This window comes from Strix aluco, chromosome 26 (assembly GCF_031877795.1).
Source record: "Strix aluco isolate bStrAlu1 chromosome 26, bStrAlu1.hap1, whole genome shotgun sequence".
NCBI lineage: Eukaryota > Metazoa > Chordata > Aves > Strigiformes > Strigidae > Strix > Strix aluco.
This window is the reverse complement of record NC_133956.1, coordinates 3,945,652-3,965,083: the sequence shown is the minus strand read 5'-3', so window position 1 is coordinate 3,965,083 and position 19,432 is coordinate 3,945,652. Positions and strand designations below refer to the sequence as shown.

At 49.1% G+C, this 19,432-nt stretch overlaps 1 protein-coding gene across 1 annotated transcript in view; it reads right to left on the bottom strand.

Annotated features, from left to right (window-relative positions):
• Positions 1-12,250, bottom strand: part of MAN1C1 (mannosidase alpha class 1C member 1) — a 68,568-nt gene extending 56,318 nt beyond the window's left edge. The window contains exons 1-2 of the mRNA XM_074807363.1: positions 11,903-12,250; positions 10,140-11,144 (exon numbers count right to left, since the gene is read on the bottom strand). Of these exons, the coding sequence (XP_074663464.1) occupies positions 10,140-10,712 (573 nt within the window). The 5' untranslated portion in view covers positions 10,713-11,144; positions 11,903-12,250. The remainder of the gene's footprint in view (positions 1-10,139; positions 11,145-11,902) is intronic.
• Positions 12,251-19,432: the final 7,182 nt, after the last annotated feature.

Genomic DNA, 19,432 nt, shown 5'->3' with positions numbered 1-19,432 from the left:
CAATAATTTATCAAAGGTAATAGCTAATAACAGACAAAAGAAACTTGCTCACAGCCTTCCTAGAGCCTCATGTCAGAGTTGTCAGCTTACAAAAGTGTTACAAGAAATTCTTGGACCACAGTAGCAAATTTATTAGCCAGAGGCTGATAAACTCTTCCAAGAGTCCCACAGTCAACAATAAATCATACAAATCAGGTTGCAAATACTGGATCTTTAATAAAAATGAAGTTGGTGGAGTGGATGTTAGAACAATGTTAGAATTCAGCTGGCAGGATGAAGGGGACTCGCTTTCATTTATCCTGACCTCCCATCATGAGAGGGACCAGGGCTTGGCCCTGGCATCATTCCAGCACTGCACTAGACAGTCATCATACGACAATGATTAATGAACTGCCGAAAGAATAAAGCAAGAAACGGCAAGTTAGGGGGATCTGGGTAATAAACTAAAGAAACGAATCATCAAGATCCATCAAAATTAGAGACAGAAGGCACCTCCTAGGTCACAGACTCCATGTCCCTGCTAACGTAGAGGTGGCTCCCACAGTACTGCTCTGGCCGTGCTTCCTTTCAAGACCTAAGGAACAAGCTTCCACACTGTTCCACTTACCAAATCTCACCTTAATATTCAATTCAAAATTTTATTGAAGTCTTTGAAAACCAGAAATGAAAGAACCAGAAGAGAAGACAGCTGTCTACTGCTTTACCCCACGCCAGCCAAGGAGCTGCCTTTCAAAAATCAATCTTCTGAATTATTCTACTGTGCAGCCACTGATGAGAGTGGGCAGATCCACACCCAGCAGCGACAATGTTCCGGTTGTTGGAGAGCTCACTAACACGCAGAACAAATGTCTGGTATATAAGATAATCAAATACAACTAGTGTGTTTCAGGACTGAGGAATCCTAACGTAGTCTCAGTACTGAAGGAAGGCCTTCAAGAAAGCCAAAGCAGCACCAGAAATCAGCCAAGGATTTGTTGGTGTTCATCTAGCACAATGCTGAACTACCAACATAAATATGTGTCCTTCCCAGATAACTGCAGAGAAAAACAGAGGCTCAGGTGGAGGAAGAGCCAGAAACATCCCATTTCCACTGGAAGTATTTTATTTGTGAGCTGGGCTGGCTAACCCAGACAGCAGGAGGGTTTTGGGATGGATGAAATGTGATTACATTATAATTATCTTTTGTTACTTTGCAAAGTACATGGTTATGCACTTTCTTTACTGCCCAGGGAAATCATGTTAACACAATTAGAGCAAGAACCCTGTTTTAAACACGGTTTGCTCAGACGTTACTAACATGGCTCCAATTCTCAGTACAGACAGTCTTCAGAGCCATCTTGCTCCATAAATCAGTGGGAGTTCTGTCACTGACTTCCTCTGAAGCAAGTACCAGCTCTTCGAGAAGAGACATTCTCTAGGCTGTACTGAACATATAGCTTCCCTGTATATCATCATCCTGTGCAAGTGCTGTTGGCACGATGAGATGCTATAGAATTTCTAAATCTCTTGCATTTATTATTCTTTGCAGCCTTACTCTTAGGATATCATTCTACCCACTAATAAACTGAGAGGGAGAGAAATATAACAACAGCTCTGTGGCCATGCAATACAAGTGTTGGAGGCCAGATTAGAACTAACGAGTTCCTGGCTCCCACTCAATCACAACCATCAGAACAATTAGCTCAAATAAGCCTGAGAACTGTTTTCTGCTCTGCTGTCATCTGCCCATCCTCCCTGGTAACTTCTGAGCTGGAAAACTTCAATTGGGTTTGACAGAGGGTAAAGGTCACAAAGGAACTAAAGTTCAGTGCAAATCACCAGCGGACTGGCAGAGACCCCCAGAGTGCCCCACCGAAGGCAGGGGAGCAGCACGAGCCCCTGCCCTGCTCAGCCACAGCCCGCTGAGCGGCGGGCAGCTCTGGGTACCAAGCACCTAGAGCTGGATCACTGCCTCAGGCCCACACAGCCAAGGGGGGACACGGGGAGGAGCAAGAGCCACCACTGGGCAGGGGGGGGTGACACCAAAGGAACTATAAACACAAGGATGGGGAATGTCCCAAACTGCATGAGGGGGAATCTAAGGGACGTACGGGGGGTTCAGCACACAGGACTCCCATTCCTAGAAAGCCAGGCTCCGTTACCTCTCTGCTAAGGGAAGAGGTAAGTCTAAAGAGCACACTTTCCTTTTCAAACACTGTCGAGATCTCTCCTTTGATTGTAGTACACAGCAGATAGACACACAAGGGACTGTGCATCTTTGCTGTCAAGATAAGCAGATGCAAAAGGGAAGCACTAAAGTCACTTCAGTTTAGTGCAACCTCTAGACATTACTTACGCTCCAACGTCCTCCCAGGGAATGCTGAAGTGCCCGAGAGGAAACAGCTTTGCTGCATAATAGCTTGCTGGAATAGGGATTAAAAAAAATTGCGCCCATTTTACAGAGGTGCATACTGGATCCATACAGTGACATGACGAATCAGGAACAGAACCCAGGACCAAATGTCCTGTTCTAATTAACAGAAGGAGCTCTGCCCCCTTTAGTAAGGGTACAAATGACTAACACCCCTGTCCCATAAATAGAGGATGTTTATTATCCAGTCCTTCAGTGTTCCCACTGTGCTCTCTCTCCTACAGTGGTTTGGGTCCATCATGCACAATACACTCGCATTATGCACGGATCACTGACACCGCTGCCCATGACAGCTTCTCTGGAGCCCTTCCAAAATATTGTGTCATATGATGAACTGAAGCGCCAAGGGGATACGCAGTAAAGACAGCAATCATGGGAGTGTGTTCGCTCCTCATGCCAAATCCATTCACGGCATTCAGTGAAAAGCACTTTTTTTGGGAATGTAAATTTAGTCTGTTTCCTAAGTTTAAAAATGAGAATGCTCCAAGCACAAGATTTCCTCTTCCCACCAATGACGTGAATTCTCTTTCCTGCTTTCTTCTTTTGACAGCTTCATGTCAGTTTTATATTCAGAACTAAATAACAGACTGATCTAAGATACTTCTCCTTTCCCCCTCTCGGTCTCCCATCTAAAATCGGAATCATTTTAATTACCAAAAAAACATATTCAAAAACATCGAAACAAAATGATAAACAATCTAACAATAATAGACTAATGGAGTAAACCAAACATGATTGATTAACATCATTTGGTAAAGCCTTGCACACAGATCCAAAGGAAACAACATTAGACACAGAAATCTTACTCCTATTAAGGGCCAGATTTAATTGTTGATTAAAAAGTTAATCAGGAGTCTATAAATATTTTGGCTGGAAAGATGGAATCTTAACCGAGGTGACTGCTTTTTAGTAAATATTTGCACAACTGCATACCCACAGTCCCTAGGTTGACGGCAGAACGGGGGGGCGCTTGGGAGCTTGGCCCACCACTGGCACCACGCAGCGAGGCACAGCGAGGCCTCCTCACCTCGCGCAGCCCCCAGCTACGCGACCCCCGCTCAGAGCACGGCCACGTTCAGTCCTGCTCCCCGCAGCTACGGGATGTGGTTACAGCATAAACCCCTTGTCTTTATATTTGAGAACTTTCAAAGAGCTTATGGGGCTTTACTGAAGTCGTTCAGCAAGGTGCAGGTCCTTCTGCACAACATTCCTGTGTGTGTCCTGGAAACTCATTTCACCACGTCCAGCACTCGCATTCAGTCATTATCTGTAATCTGCCGGGAGAGCTCCACGCTCCAATTTTGCTGTTGTGTGAACAGTGCATTGTCTTTAAGTGGCAGTTTACAAACTAGTCTCGCACCAAATTCAGTTGTTGTGGAACAAGTGCTTTCAGTGCTAGATTTTGTAGATAAGAACAAATGTCTTCAAATTGCACAGTGTTCCAAAATGCCCTCAGCTCCAGTAACATCAGTAATTGCGTGCATCATGGTATCACCGGCATCTCTGAGGCAAGCAGCACTGCAGCACGCATCACAGCATGTGAAAGATTTTCCATACTCATGCATTATGCCTACAGAACAAATACATTTTTAGTTGATTAACTGTATACCCTACCGCCAAAAGAGGCTGAGACAGGTTAGGCCTAAATTTTGTTTGCATGAATCCACCGGAGGCTAGTGAAGCAAAAAATACACTGTATGCACCATTTGTGGGATTTACAGTATAGTACCTTTTTCACAGGTACAGTAAATAAATGCATGAGAAGCATGGAGCAAAGGAAAATTCCAGCAAGCCTGGAGCCAGCCAGTGCTTCAAACTGCATGGAAATTCTCTCATTGCAAAGATATTTCTACCTCAGAGAAAGAATTATGATCCGATCACAGTACACCTGACTGGTTTGAGATCATCATTCTATTCCATTATAGTAAATATTTTACTGAGAACGGTTTTCTTGACCCCCACTGTCCAAAGTCAGTCTGTTGGAAGTCACTGGATTTACATTTGACCAGCACAAAGGGCGAGATGTTTTCCATGGGTCTCGGTGAGAAAGATGTGCGTGGGGAGGTGCACTTCCACCTAGAACTGTGCGTGATGCTACTCATGTACTGAAGCCACTGACAGATTACATTATTTGCTTGTAGTACTGTTCATCCCCAGATTACAGAAAGAAAAGGCATTTTCTCCGAATGGAAGAATAGAAGTTGCACAGTGTGGGGAAAGGGAAATGCCTGAAACGTTTTTACTGCTGGCTTCAGAAATGAGATGGCTCAGGGACAACGACGTGATTCCCAGCGTTGTACCAACAGGCCAATTGTAACTCAAAGTGAGAACTGTTTTAAGCCCTGCTGTCAATAAATTGGTGATGACAACCCAGCTCCCGATGCTTGTGCACCCGTGTAAAATCCCCGGAGAATACCCACGGCTTGTCTCCACCAAGGTGTGCGAGACGGAGCGAGCGTCTGACCAGACACTTCTCCCACCAGAGGTCAGGGCTGCGGCACAAATTCAGAAGGAGAACACGCAGCTTCCCCAGCTCTGCCCCAACACCCGGCGCTTTTTCACTGCGGAAGGGATCGCTGGTCAGGACTGTCAAAACCACACCAAGGGAACTCAGCAACCAACACCAAGTAACTTTCTGCAAAAGTTGAGCTCTGATAACATTCCTGTTTCTTGCCAATTATCTTTTAGTGACATGCTGTCGAGATCTTTGTGTTTAAAAGACTGTTCTACCTTAGAAGGTGCCTGCTAATCTGCAGAGCGACGCAGGATACCCGCGTACACGGACTCCGATGGCCTTCTTTCCCCTGGGGTCTGATTTTCAAAAGCAAATACATCTTTTTAGAGGACAGCAGACAGCAAGGGGAGGCAAATGAAGGTGGGGACAGGAAGAAAAGCCAGGATGAAGAGAACTGCACTGTAAAACAAATAGGCTTCAGTATTACTAATCCGGAGGAAATGAATGCATGTGTCAAACCCAAGGGTACAATCCCAGCAGAGGACTAAAAGCCTGCCTGAATTTGACATATTTCCTTATTTGAAAGGGACAAAGGATACTGTCAGGTTAAGGTATTAAGTATTCTCAGACATCAGGCAAGGAAACTTGCCTTTTGTACCCAAAGGGGAAAAGAAAAAACAGTAAATCTCTTTTACTGTTCACATTTTTCTCACATCTCATGACTGGAAGCAAGCTAGCTAGTTTAATTTCACCGATGGGCTCTTTCTGGTCTAGCTGGTTGGTTACAGGGGTTGTCCTTAAGCACTGGACGGCATTAGCAGAGTTGGTCTAAAAATACTTTAGAGAAATACTGTTCTCTCTCCCCAACGCTGCCCTACCTGTGAGACCCACAAAACCGACACAGCAACAGTACAGCAAGCAGCAGTCTGTTTTGCTTCATCCATCATCAGCAAAACTGTCAGCTCAGCTCCAACAGCAAAATCTTTATTACTGGTTATGATGCAAAAGGCAGAAACCACACAGTCTGATTTTCCCAGATCTGAGGCCGAGTTTGCAGTAGCAGCAGTTGGAAGGGAAATCATTTTGACTTTTCACTGAGCCAATTTGATCTGGAAATTGTTGAGAGCAAATAAATATGGAATCCCACTGTGGCATTTCTGCAGTTACTTTCTGACTACAACCGCTTCTCTTTTTTTTTTGAACATTGGTGATTAGTATTGGGCACATGTAAAAAATTAGCTATTCCCTGAAGCCATGCACGACTGATCAATTACAGAACTAATATGTTTTTTAGAGGTCAGTTTAAGGGATGAATGATCTCAGGCCCTTTTAAGTTTCCCAACCTGCAGCATGGGGAGATTGTTATTTGGTTTTATTGCCGTTTTCTTCAAAAGGTCAGAGTGCCCACAGTACTCAGCTGCCCACAGTACCACACAGCAGTATATCCTAGGCAATTCTCCAGGTGACCAATGACCTTTTGCAGTAAGCAATCCGTGCAATCCAGGTGCTCTCTCTTCTTCTCAGGAAAACAACTGCTTATTGACTCTGGACTTGTCTTTAAGTCTCTAAGTCGAACCCAAGAAGTCTGCCACTCTGCTAAGTTACCCACCAGTGCAAAGCAGCATACCTGCATGCACACGTCAGCTCAGCTCACGGCAGCACTCACTTCTTTTAACAGACTTCTATGTGCCATTTCAACTTGCTTTTTCCTTTCTGCGCTACTAGGAAACACGGCATTCAAAGCACACAAGTCTGAGGTAAATATACCCCCAGCCAGACTCCTTAATCTGCAAACAGCTCCAGTGCCCCTAGCACTGCTCAGAGCTTTCCCCAAACAGCAGTAAAGCAGGAGACACCACAGGGGTGGGTTTCACACTCTAGACAACTAAGCAGAAAAAGTCTAGCAGGACGCTTTCCACATGTAACAGCCAAGAAACTAATGACACACCCTCTTCTTTGGCTGAAGCACCAAGCAGCTTAGAGGTTGGGTGGGAAAGAGCAGACGCCTGCTTGGATTCCTGTTCAGATTGAAGGGTCCTTCGAGAAAATAAAAAGCTCCAAGTCTCTAGGTTGGGCATCAGCCCTAGTCTTTGATCATGCACCAGTTCTTTCTCCTGGCTTTCATCTAGGCTCTGGCAGATGGAGGAAAAAAAATACCAACAAATCCCATCCATATCCATCCTCCCTGTTCTATAGGTGCTGACCTGTAAGAATGGGCTAAGGGGGGGAAAAAAGACAACAAAACTTTAAGTACCAGGACAGTTTGGAACACATTTTAGCAAATTACAGGGCTTAAAGCACTGGAAGAAGGAGAGAAAAACTACTTGCTACTGCACACAGCACCTTAAAACAGCCAGCAAACCCACTACCTGCCTCTGCTGGCGTCTCTCACATCACGTGAAGAGTATTTGCTAACTCAAATGCGGTACCATGACTTGATTTATTTCTTCCTTGCAATTTTTTTTTTTTTTTACCCATCTGTTTCTTTTTATACAGCATTTGTCTTCTAACCTCTCTTGGTTTGTTTTCTTCATGTCTTTTTGATTCGCAAAAAAAGGACACACCTTATCTCTCCCACAAGCTGCACCACCATCCCTTGTTCTGCACATTCAGTCTCATATCTCAGCACCATATTTGTTTCTCTCTCTCTTTCTGAATAAATAGAAGTGCAGGCACTTTTAAGGAATAAGGGCTCTGTTTGAAGAGTAATTAGCTGTCAGCATAAAACTAGTATTTATGGATTCTCATCCTTGAAAAATCTAACTCTGCTACCCAGCACTGATTACGGCTGTTATAAACAGATGGGGCTGAATCCATACAACTCGAAATAATCCTATATTTAAAAAATAATTAACTACAAATAAAGGAGTGAATTCCACTAGCTTTCATAAATTTGATTTCCAATTTGATTTGTTTGTACAGACTGCAAGCTGGGTTATTCATGGGTATGTTGTGCTATCCTAGCATACCTTGGAAGTGGGAGTCTGCGGCGTATTCAAGCACACGCTCCGCAACTCCAAGCGCACGAGAGGGCCAGGTACTGGAATATTCTGAACACCCTGAAGCTGAGATGCGGAATGAAAGGATGGCTCAATCACGCCTGGGATCATTAAGAAACCCAGCACCCCTGGGTGTGTTGTGTCTGGTTGTCTGGCAGAGAAGTCAGAATTTTACCAGCGGTGCAGCCTTTGTTTTAATGACTGACAGAGATATCAGGAGGGCAGCTTTAAAAAACTGCTTTTGAAACGCAGGTTACAGCGGATGAAAGCCCTCGGTGTGTTACTCTGACCTCCTTCTCTGTTCAACCTGGGGCAGCATCTTTGCTGAATGCCTACGCCTCTGTGAGAGAACAAACCCAGGAAATTTATACTCTGCTTAATTAAATCTGTGCATTTTACTTATTGGCACTTCTTACTAGACCAAAATTCACTCCAAGTTGGTTATCCATCATAGCAAAAGATACGACAAACACAATCGAATACTACACAGAATCTATAGCTCTTGGTTAACTAGGTCACAGATTGCTCTGCAACGTTTGCGAGGCTGCCAGGCTTTTTACGCACAAGCTGTGGGCGCCAGGCCAAATTCTCCCCTCCGTTACACCCCTGTAACCCCACTGACGAGGTGGCCCAGGCGTGGTGGGGTCTAAGCGAGGGCAGCCTTCGAGTTGCTGTTAGTGGGTAACAAGTCCTGAGCCAACTCCGACATAAGGATTTACAGGGCTAGCCAGCCTCACGCCTCCTCCCCAACTTCTGCGAGGGCACATCTCGTCCCCCCCATCCCCACGGACCAGTGCAAGTTTCGTCATCTACCAGCTTTGGTGTCACGCAGCCAGGTTTACGCCGATACCCCAGGAGGGAGCCTCTTGCGCAACTGCAGACACCTCTGGCCAAGCAAGTTTTTTTTCCTAATAATCAAGCTGAAATTTCCCTTTGCCTAATTTCAGGTCTTTAATTTCTCGTCACACCCTATCAGGCTGCCCTGACATTTCCTCTCTGGTGAGAGGAAGCATGTGCACCTGCACGCTCTGCATGCGCAGTGCCACGCTGCAGGACACCCCCACGGAAAAAGACACCCCCCAATTCCTGTCACCCTCCTGGGGAAAAGAAGGGAGAAAGGGGCACGAGGGGCCTGTATGGGAAATGGGGGCAAGGCTGGGGAAGTAGCGGGTGTGTGAGGAGAGTGGGGGCAACGAGGAGAAGACGAGGCCGTGAGGGAGGTGAGGGATGAGTGAGAAGGGATGAGGGGTGACAAAGCAGTGAGGGGAGGGCAAGCGCTGACTGAGGGGGGGACACGGCTGTTAGGGCTGACTGAGGGCGGGGACACGGCCATGAGGGGAGCCGAGGGCTGACTGAGGGTAGGACACGGCCGTGAGGGCTGACTGAGGGCTGAGCTGGGGACGTGGCCATGAGGGGAGCCGAGAGCTGACTGAGGGGGGATGTGGCCATGAGGGGAGCTGGGGCTGAGGGGGGACATGGCTGTGAGGGGAGCTGAGGGGGGGACATGGCCGTGAGGGGAGCCAAGAGCTGACTGAGGGGGGATGTGGCCATGAGGGGAGCTGGGGCTGAGGGGGGACATGGCTGTGAGGGGAGCTGAGGGGGGGACATGGCCGTGAGGGGAGCCGAGAGCTGACTGAGGGGGGATGTGGCCATGAGGGGAGCCGAGGGCTGAGGGAGGGACATGGCCGTGAGGGGAGCCAAGGGCTGACTGAGCGGGAACATGGACATGGGGGCTGAATGAGGGGGAACATGGTTGTGAGGGGGAGCCGAGAGCTGACTGAAGGGGGATGTGGCCATGAGGGGAGCTGGGGCTGAGGGGGGACATGGCTGTGAGGGGAGCTGAGGGGGGGACATGGCCGTGAGGGGAGCCAAGAGCTGACTGAGGGGGGATGTGGCCATGAGGGGAGCTGGGGCTGAGGGGGGACACGGCTGTGAGGGGAGCTGAGGGGGGGACATGGCCGTGAGGGGAGCCGAGAGCTGACTGAGGGGGGATGTGGCCATGAGGGGAGCCGAGGGCTGAGGGAGGGACATGGCCGTGAGGGGAGCCAAGGGCTGACTGAGCGGGAACATGGACATGGGGGCTGAATGAGGGGGAACACGGTTGTGAGGGGAGCCGAGAGCTGACTGAAGGGGGATGTGGCCATGAGGGGAGCTGGGGCTGAGGGGGGACATGGCTGTGAGTGGAGCTGAGGGGGGGACATGGCCGTGAGGGGAGCTGAGGGCTGACTGAAGGGGGACACGGCCGTGACAGGAGGGCGACGCGGGGTCTCCTCACCTCTTTAATCTTCATCCTGCGGGCGCGGGTCTCGGGGTCCTCCCCAGGCCGCCTCCCCCGCACCGGGTGGCGGAGGCTCCGGCGGAACCGCTCGTAGTCGAAGCGGAACAGAGCTCGCGTCTCCCGGGCCGGGGGAGCGCCGGTGGCGGGCTGGGCTCGCCGCTCGCCGCCCTGCACCTGCTGCCGGGAGCCCGGCGCGGTGTGGGCCGGCGGGCCGGCCATGCGGGCGGCGGTGCGGAGCTTCTCCCGGAGGCGACGGGGGGCGGCGGGGCTGGCGTGGCGGGGCTCGGCGGCGGCGGGGGGGCTGCGGGGCAGGTCGGTGTCGCGGGTGGACGAGGAGGAGGCGGAGGAGGAGGAGGCGGAGGAAGAAGAGGAGGAGGAGGCGGAGGCGGTGGCCCGGCGGGGCAGGAAGAGGCGCTTGAAGCGGGAGGAATCGGGCAGGAGGAAGAGGGCCCCGAAGCACAGCGTGAGCAGGCCCGAGAGGAAGAGCAGAAACAGGAACTTCTGCGGCAGCCGCAGCCCCAGCGCCGCCGGCCAGCCCGGCATCCCCGGCAGCTTCCGCAGCAGCACCATGGGGCACCGGATCGCGGCGGCCGGGCGGGCTCCGCCGCCACCCCCGGGGGACGCCGCTGGCTTCTGCAGCGAAAGGCTCTGGGATGTCCCCCCGCACCACCGGCTGGAGCGGGCGCCTTCACCGGGGACCGCCGGCGGGTGACACGTGGATGACTCCGGACCGGGCTAAGCCGCGGGGCCCCGCCGCTGCCCGGGGTCCTGGCCCGAGAGGTTCGCAGGGCGCGGAGCGGCGGTTCAGAGTCCCCCCTTCCAGCATGAAGGCGGCGGCATCCCGCCGGAGCCGGGCGGCGGAGCGGCTGGGCTGGGCTGCTCCCGGTGTCAGTCCCCCGTGCAGGCTCCCCGCCGGACGGCTGCTGTCGGGCTGGCTCAGGGAGCGGTGCCGAGGAGGCGCGATCCTTTCTCTCTAGGCGGTGGGTTCATGCTGCAGCATTTCTGTGAGGCGGGGGGGGACAGAAGAGCGCGTTCATTCAACACCAAGAAGGATGCAGCCGGCGTTTATAAGCCTTTGTCCGGGCGGGTCTGCCGCCTCCCCAGCCGTGTCCCTCCCCCGGCTCCAGCCACACTAGTTCCTTTTCCCTCTCTCCGGACTTGCCATCAACTCTCTAGTCTGCGAGCAGCCCCCAGCTCTGCACCATCCCCTACAGCTCCGGGCTGCCGGGCTCTTCTGGCGGGGCAGCCCTTGGGGCTAAGAGGAGGGTCCGCGCCCTGACGAGGAGCGAGGAAAACCCCGGGAGGGGCAGGGTGCCCAGGGACAGAGCAGCCAGCCAGCCAGGGACGAGGCTGCTCCGCTCCTCACCAGGCTGCCAGGAGCTGCCTTCGCCCGCAGAGGGCTGGAGACGCCGGGGCTGCAAACAAGCCATGCGGAAAGCTCGGCTCGGGCTAAGTTTCTTGAGGGAAAAAAAATCTACGGGTTTTGTTTCTGTTAAATAGATCCCGGCAAATTCCCCCTTTCTCCCAAACCTCTACTTCGCTATTAGTTATTCATCCCCCTCACCAATTCCCTCCTTGTGTGCGCTGGAAGAAACAGAGTTCAACTTTCAGACCACGACAAAAAGCAGGACACGTTTTAAGGACCTACCTAGAAGCCCCAAATCACCCCTACTCCTACGGGTAGGAACGGCGCTGCCCCCCAAACACGCCGTCAAACCCGCTTGGCGGACGCTTTCCTATTCCCAGCCCCGTTTACTCACCCCTCTGACAAATCCAAGCCACTCTGGGTCCTACAGTGAGCAAAATCTTCTCAGTCCTGCCCGCGCATCTCAAAAGCGAGAACCCCTCGCTGCTGTCAGCGCTCACAAGTGCCCGTTAAATTAAGAGGAAGAGGCTGGCTGCCTGCCGGGCTCTCCAGGGAGCAGCTCCTCTCTCCTGCCTGTCCAAGCATCCAGGAGGGAAGTACCTAACTACATCAAGCTACTTAGAGGCCTCTGGTTTTTCACCTCCTCCCCGCCGAAGGGGACCCGCCGGGCTGCGCTGCCCGGTGCCCGCACAGGCAGTTCGCCCGCACCACCCGCCTCCACCGCCGCTCACTGCGACAGCGCCGGCAGCCCCGCCCCTCGCCCCGCCCCTCGCCCCGCCCCCTCCCGCCAACGGTCACTCGGGGGAGGAGGCGGGGGCGCCGCCAGCCAATCAGCAGACCAGGCTCTGCCCGCCGTGACGCTCGGCTCCAGAGCCGCGCTCCGCCCTCGCTCACTATTGGCTGGCTAGTGGAGCCTGGCCTCGCCCATTGGCGCTTCCAAATGCCAAGAAAGCCGGGAGACCCGCCCGCTTGTTTACCACAGTTGCCCGGCTCGAGCCGGGGGAGCGCCTCGCCCCGCCCCTTTCCTCCAGCCGGCCTTCCATTGGCTGCGAGGGGTGCCCCGTCCCCGCTGCGATTGGCGGAGGGGCGTCCAGCTCCTTTAAAGAGGGGCTGAGGGCGCAGGGCGGGCTCAGGGAGCTGTGAGGGCTCGGCCGGTGCCGCCTTTCCCTCCCTTCACTCGTTGTGAGGGGCGGATTTACCCGCGCAGCCCCCATAGCCTGCCGCCCGAGGTCTGGTGTATGCCAGAGAGTCAAAGCACCCAGGAGGGACTTTGTACCCTGGGGGGTGATGCGGCCCTGAGGGCCTGCCAGGCACTGCCTGACATGAGGAGGGGAGCAGGGACCTCAGACGTGGTTTGGGAACCGCCTTTCTGCACACAAAACTGTCCTTTCTGGGTTTTATGAGCCCATGATCAACCGCTATGAAGCATATCTGAAACCAAAATACTTAAATCCTCATCACCCAACTTAGCTGTCAATGCACCATACAAGCACTAACCAAATCTGAGTCACCCTGGGAGGTAATACTATATCAGAAGTGAAAAGGGTGAACCAAAGTGTTTCTGCTCATAAATGTTAGGAAAAAAACCCCAAATCTGCAGAATTAGCAACGGAAGAGAAAAAAAGGCACCACCCAGAACTGAAGGCATCTGAAACGGCTCAGAAACGGAGCTGGATGGGTGGAGGAGGTCACCAGATGTGGCTTTTTGGGTGCTGTGAGTGTGAGAGAGAGGAGGAAGCTTACAGGAAAGGGTAAACTGCAGCCACCAAAGTACTGATGTGACTAAACTTGGAAAAGCTAAAAGAGAACATTTTGTAGGCTGGAAAGGAGCTGGAGCTGCAAGGAAAGAAATCATCTGCTGTTTGCATCTTCCTGCACTCAGTGTGCTCCTTCTTCATAAACAACTAACACTGCAGGAAAGAAATACCTGATCTGATTGCTGGGTCTAGCGGGAGCACACTGCAGGGCTTCACATTTTGAACTGTTCAGCCGAGAATCAGTTATATTGTCATTTTCCTATGAAAAGTGCTTTAAGGGATATAAAGCAGGTGGCAGAGGAGCTCCAGGAGCAGAATTCAGGAGCTGCTATGGACCCCGCTATGCCCAAGGTCAGTGATCATCCTGCCTTACCCTTCCTTACACCTCCACAGGTGCAGGTTTCCATCTAGTCAAAATAAAACTGAAAAGTAAGCCTTGTGCTTTTAGCTGCCTGGTGGCTGCCCAGTGGACCTTGAACGAAACCACCCTCAGAGGCAAATTTGCATCTTGATTATTTCATTTTGAAATGTGTCCTTTGAACCATCCCCTGAGGTTTGCAGGCAGGACCAGTTCAGCCTGAGCAAGAGGAAGATGTGGGCACCATCCCTCAGCCATCACGTACGGTTTCCTCCGGAGCAGCTGCTCGAGGAGTGCTCTGCACAGCTGCTCTCCCTTCCCTGCCCCGTAGCTGCACCACGAGGGACAGGGGAGTAGATTTGGCTGCTCCGTTTTGGCAGGTCGCACAGGAGCCTCGCTGAGCACGGCAGATGCTCCACAGGCTTCTTGGAGCCCAGGGGAGCTGCTTGCAAAGGATGATTTGGTTTTGCTTCTTTGCACGCCTTCGCAGGGCAGCTCGGGAGAAGGGGGAGAAACCTGAAAGCCAGCTGCTGGTTACATTATTTTGAGCACTGATGCAGTTGGGAGAGCTTTTACTGCTGTCGTGCCTTGTGCATTCATCAGTGGTCCCCCAGGGACCAGCACCAGCAAAAGTCCATCGCTCCACACGCTTCCATCATCCCTTCTTCCAACACCTAACACCCTGCCTCGGCCTCAGACTGAAAGGAAATAATCCTTCACCCTCCTCAGATCTCCTCTTCCCTGGGGAGACCTCAAGCAGCAGGCTGCATTTTGTCTGAGCCTCATAAAAAAAAACCCCAAAACCAATCAAACCCCCACCAAACCAAAAACCTTCGCTATTGCAGTGGTGGTCCCTTGATCTCCTTCTAGATGGCCCCAGGACCGACAAGGTTAGATAGCTCTGCTGGCTAAGAGGATTTGGGGGCATCAAGGAGGATAATAAAATCGACAGCTGAGAACAAACCAGAGGGATAATAAAATAGACAGTTCTGAACAAACCAAAAGGCTATGCCTAGCTCTTCATTTTATACAGCAGTGATATAAAAGTTGAAGGCTTATCTTTTAATTAGGTTAAATTAAGAAATCTTTTTGTTTTGCTTTGTGTTTAGCATAACATTGTCTTGAAGGTAAATGCTTAGAAATTAAAGGTTTTCTAAATTAGGTTAAATTAAGATATCATTCTTCTTAAAGAAGACAAACCATTGTCTTCAAGGTAAATGTTTAATTACATTTTTAAAACAATTTAGCCTGTGTAATAATAAGACAGAGAACCCAGTCTCTGTGTATGACTGCAGTTCCAGACATAAGCCGAATAAATAGAGAAATGGGTGTTGAAGGAGTTAGGAGGCAGAGTGTAATTACTGGAAGGATGGGGGTCCTGCTGCATTATGATTCTTGTTTTTAGCAGGACTGAAAGAAATAATTTTGAGAAAATTACTTTTTTTTTATGGCCAGAAGAAAAACAGAATTTAATATGTACCTTTCTGTGAGGAAAAAAACTACAGAGTGATAGATAATACTCAAGGCAAAAGAGTTTGGCAAGATAATTATGCTCAAGCCTCCAGCCTATCTGTTAAAGTAGGCTTGATTTTTTTTCCCCCTCTCACTGTAGAAAATGCTCCCATTCTGGCTGCAGGAGTGGTGGGATGTCTCTCTTGTGCTGGAATAGCACTCCAGTCCTTAGCCAAAAAGCCCTCTCTGACTCTCAGAACCACTCAAACCTGTGATTTTTAGGCATCACAGCAATGGAAGGATAAAGCAGGCAGATGGAAGAAAGTCTCTGTATTACTGGCAGACAGTTTGAGTCAACATAGTTGGTTTTGCAAAAAAAAAAAAAAAAAAGAAAGAAAGAAAGAAAGAAAACCAACCCAACAACCCATCCTTGTTTCATTGAAGTGGAAAGGGATAGTACATTTAAATGCATCCTTAAAACAGGGCAGCCTCAGCATGTAAACCAGACACCTAAACTTTGTTGATAGCTACTACAAAGTATAGATAGTGACAACAAAACCTGGTGAAATTGCCAGCTTTAAAAAGGAAGGAATCCTTTACCTCTAAAAGAACAAGCACGGCAGTGACAGAACAAGGTGCCATCGTTTGGCAGGTAGTTAAAAGATTTCTGACACTTTACCGTGGTGTGGAGCCTAATTTGTTGCTCAGCTTTCTGAAGCCTGATCTTAGGAGCTGCCAACTGCCCCGCTGGGAACGGAGGGCTCATGCTGTGTGGGATAGCTGCTGGCTCTTCCCACCCTGGGCTCTTCCTCACGCGTGGCCCAGCGGGGAGGACAAAGCTACCGAGCCATCTTCCCCCTCCGCGCAGCCCCAAGGCTGCTTTTCCTCACCTGCAAGTAGCCAGGTCTAATAATGTCTATTTAAAGGCTTAGATGTGTGTAGGCTGTCAAGCCCACTGCAGCTACCCTCATTTTATCTGCTTGTGATCAGATAAGGGGAAATCCATACATTTAAACTGGCTGATACATTATGCAAACAACAGCCCTAAACTTTCTCCAAGCAGGGCTCATCTACACGCAGTGAGAATGAGCGAAACAATCCCTGATGGCCTGTAATGACTCAGGACAGAAGAAATCCGTCTGATATCGATTATTTTAAGGTTTTAGAAATACAAGCAGAGGACATGAGGCTCCTGAGAAGCCTAGATAATTAGGAACTTTGTTATCTGCTGTGTGAAAGTGGATTGCAGTTTCACAGTGTGTGTAGTAGCTTGCTTTTAACCTAGGAGAATGTGCTGTTGCCTTGTGTTACTTAAGGAACAAAGCGTGGAAAGCATGATTGCTTGTTAGATTAGACCATGTGCTGATGGATTACTGGGATTGTTTTGGTAGGAGGTATTCTAATAAAACACCTGAAAGGCTAAATTGTAATAATAATGTTACCATGGCAATGTCACCTAGACAGAGTGGATATATAGCCCAGATGACTTCAGCCAACAGAGTAAGTTCCCTCCAGCCACAGCCTGGAGTACCAATCTACACATGGTGCGAGAAAATTAATGTATAAAGTAGGTAATAAAGGTGTAGAAAGACATGTTTAAGGCATGGCTCTTTGGAGCAGCCTCCCTCCTCCTCCAAATGATCCCATCAGCATCTATTGACCATCTTGTGCTGCCAAGGAGGAGCTTTGCAGGCTGTAAGTTGGAAAAACAGATAAGCTAGTAGTGGATTTTGCCCTGATTTCATTCAGTTTGTGCTGTGCAGGCATAGAGTTTTCATGTGATAATTTTCACGGGCTAAACCTGTAAAGCAAGGGGCTACCAAGCCCCCTCTTTACCAGTCAAGAGTGAATGGCTGATGCAGAGAAGGCAGCTCCCTCACCCCGGCTGTGAAGCTGTTGAAATGCTTGTAGCAGCTCCAGCCAAATTGAACACACAGAAAACAGCATATCTAGCCCCCAAAGCTCTGAATTGGGACGCATCATCATGCGCTGATCTGCAGGTTTGACTGCTTTTCTTTTAACTCCACACTCCTACATACAAGATATTAATTATCTGAATTAAGACTCACATTCAGGGATGCACGGGAGCCTTGCTGAGAATTCAAATGGCAGTTCTCTGCTAGCAGGGGAGAGGCGTTTGTGCAATATAAAACCCACTACCACCTCAGGTTTTCTAAGAAAAAGGAAAAAAGCCATTCACATCTGAGATAACAATCCGTCCTATGTCTCTTAAACCGGAACTGGGTAGGAATGAGCTTTCACAAGAGGAGGAATCTTTCTTAATTATGGTAAAGGTCTACGTCTCAACAATCTTACCTCTTCAGTGCCAGGGAAAATACAAAACAAGATGAAGAATAGTGCAAAAGCAGAAACATAGCATAAGGTGCACAGAGGAAAAAGCAGAAACAGTTCTAGTTTATTACATTCTTGTAACACCAGGTGACTAATACAGCAGGCTGCACAAGCTTTTTTTCATTAAAATCGGCATCATCAGAATTACTGTATTCCATTTTCCCCTACTTAAGTAAGATAAGGGCCACAAGAATGTAATGAATTTGCTTTGTGAATGTGGAGCAACATCCTATTTTAGATGGCTTCAGAAATGAGATCCCAAGTGGAAAACGTCTAAGAATAATTTTCAGAAAAAGAGTTGACTTGTCAGAAAATGCAGTTCAGGCTAACCAGAACTGCAGAAAAATCAGTGATGAACTTTGCTGGTAGTTTTGTCTAAGAAAAGTGAAACAAAAATCCGTTTTCAACAAACAAAAGCATTAAGAAAACCCAACAATCTTAAACCAAGCTTAAATATTTGGTTTGGGTCAAAAAAGTAGTTTGTATAAGATGTGGTGGTCCCGATGGCATCCTGGGGAATGAATTACCCTCTGTCTGAGGCAGTTCTTTATCTCAAGTTGTTTTGGGCAGGAAGATCTTTCCTCCTTTCCAGGTAAAATCTGGCTATTCAAAGTTTCCTAACAAGTCTGCAGTCATCTGACCTGTTTGGAAAGAAACCAGGAGGTGACAATCTCATCTTATGTTGGTGGGGACTGAGCACAGCTCAAAAATGTGCCAGGGGACCCTATTTGACAAAACCCAGGAATTTTCCAGCCAGAGAAGGAGCCAACCAGAACGATGCCTTCGGAAACTGCCAGGCTTCTTAGCAGTCACTAAAAACTGGCATAGTCGTTAAAAGAAAATAATCTCCCAAAGGATGAATTTCCATTTATTTGACAGCCATCTGTGCAGCCCATTGTCAGTCCTGAATCCAAGACATCCTCATGTGTCTGCAGCAGTCTCTGCTTTCCCCCAGATGTGATAATCTCTGCTCTCCTTGAAGGGTTGGGTTAGGTTTGCTCTGAGAACGTTGAAACAAATGCATATTTCACAGAAATCTTCTATCATCATATAAATATATCCTCCTGCTGCTGCTTTTTAAGAGTGGATTTCAAGGCAAGCCAGGAAATAATGACCAACATCTTCAAATGCTGGGAAGATTAATCATCATGTGGGAGCATGGGAGGAAAAGCCTTTCTCTTCATCCTATTCATTGTCCACAGACTAGGAAAAAAAAAAAAAATTCTTTTGCTTCTGCTCTGTGTTTTGGCCAAAGATGAAACACAGTCATACATTTTCATTACCTGCCTCAGAGCTCTTACGGTTTATGTCAGCCCCACAAGCAACGGTCTGCTTTGGACCCGCTGCCTGAACTGTCACTTCTGTTGGTAATTATGCCACGGGGTTAGTGATTTCAGCAGGGCTTCAGCAGTTTTCAGCTCTGGTGCTGAGTCTGAAGAGGATCATGCCCAGAGGGGATAGTTTTAGATGAGGATTAGTATGTGAATTCTTCTGGGCTAATAGATAAGTGCTCCAATAATTTAGGATGGTGATCTCCAACTTGTGGTTAGCAGACCCTTGGGGTTAATACACTGCTCTGCAGCAATCTATAAAAAAATATTGGGAAGAAAACAAGTTCATATAAACCATATGGAAATCTACACACAGGACATTTGCTTTTAGGAGACCACAAGACTAAAACCCACCAGTTTATGGAGGCTGCAAAGAATCTTATCAAAATAGCTGTTACAGGACAAGCAGTCTTGGGTTTTTTTCAGCAAGTGATAACAGTATAAGAAACCTTTGGGTCAGATTATTAACTAGAATTATTAGACTTAATTGCAAGTGATAACTCCATGAGCCATGGAGGCCCTCTGGCCATTTGTCTACAGATAGGATAAGTTACTGTCCAACATTGCTGTCTTTAGGTTGGATTTCCTCTGACACTGTTTAGGAAATCCTTGATAAACTCATCGGATCAAACCTTCAACCCCTCTCGATTATTTTCCTGTGCTCCTAAAGTGAT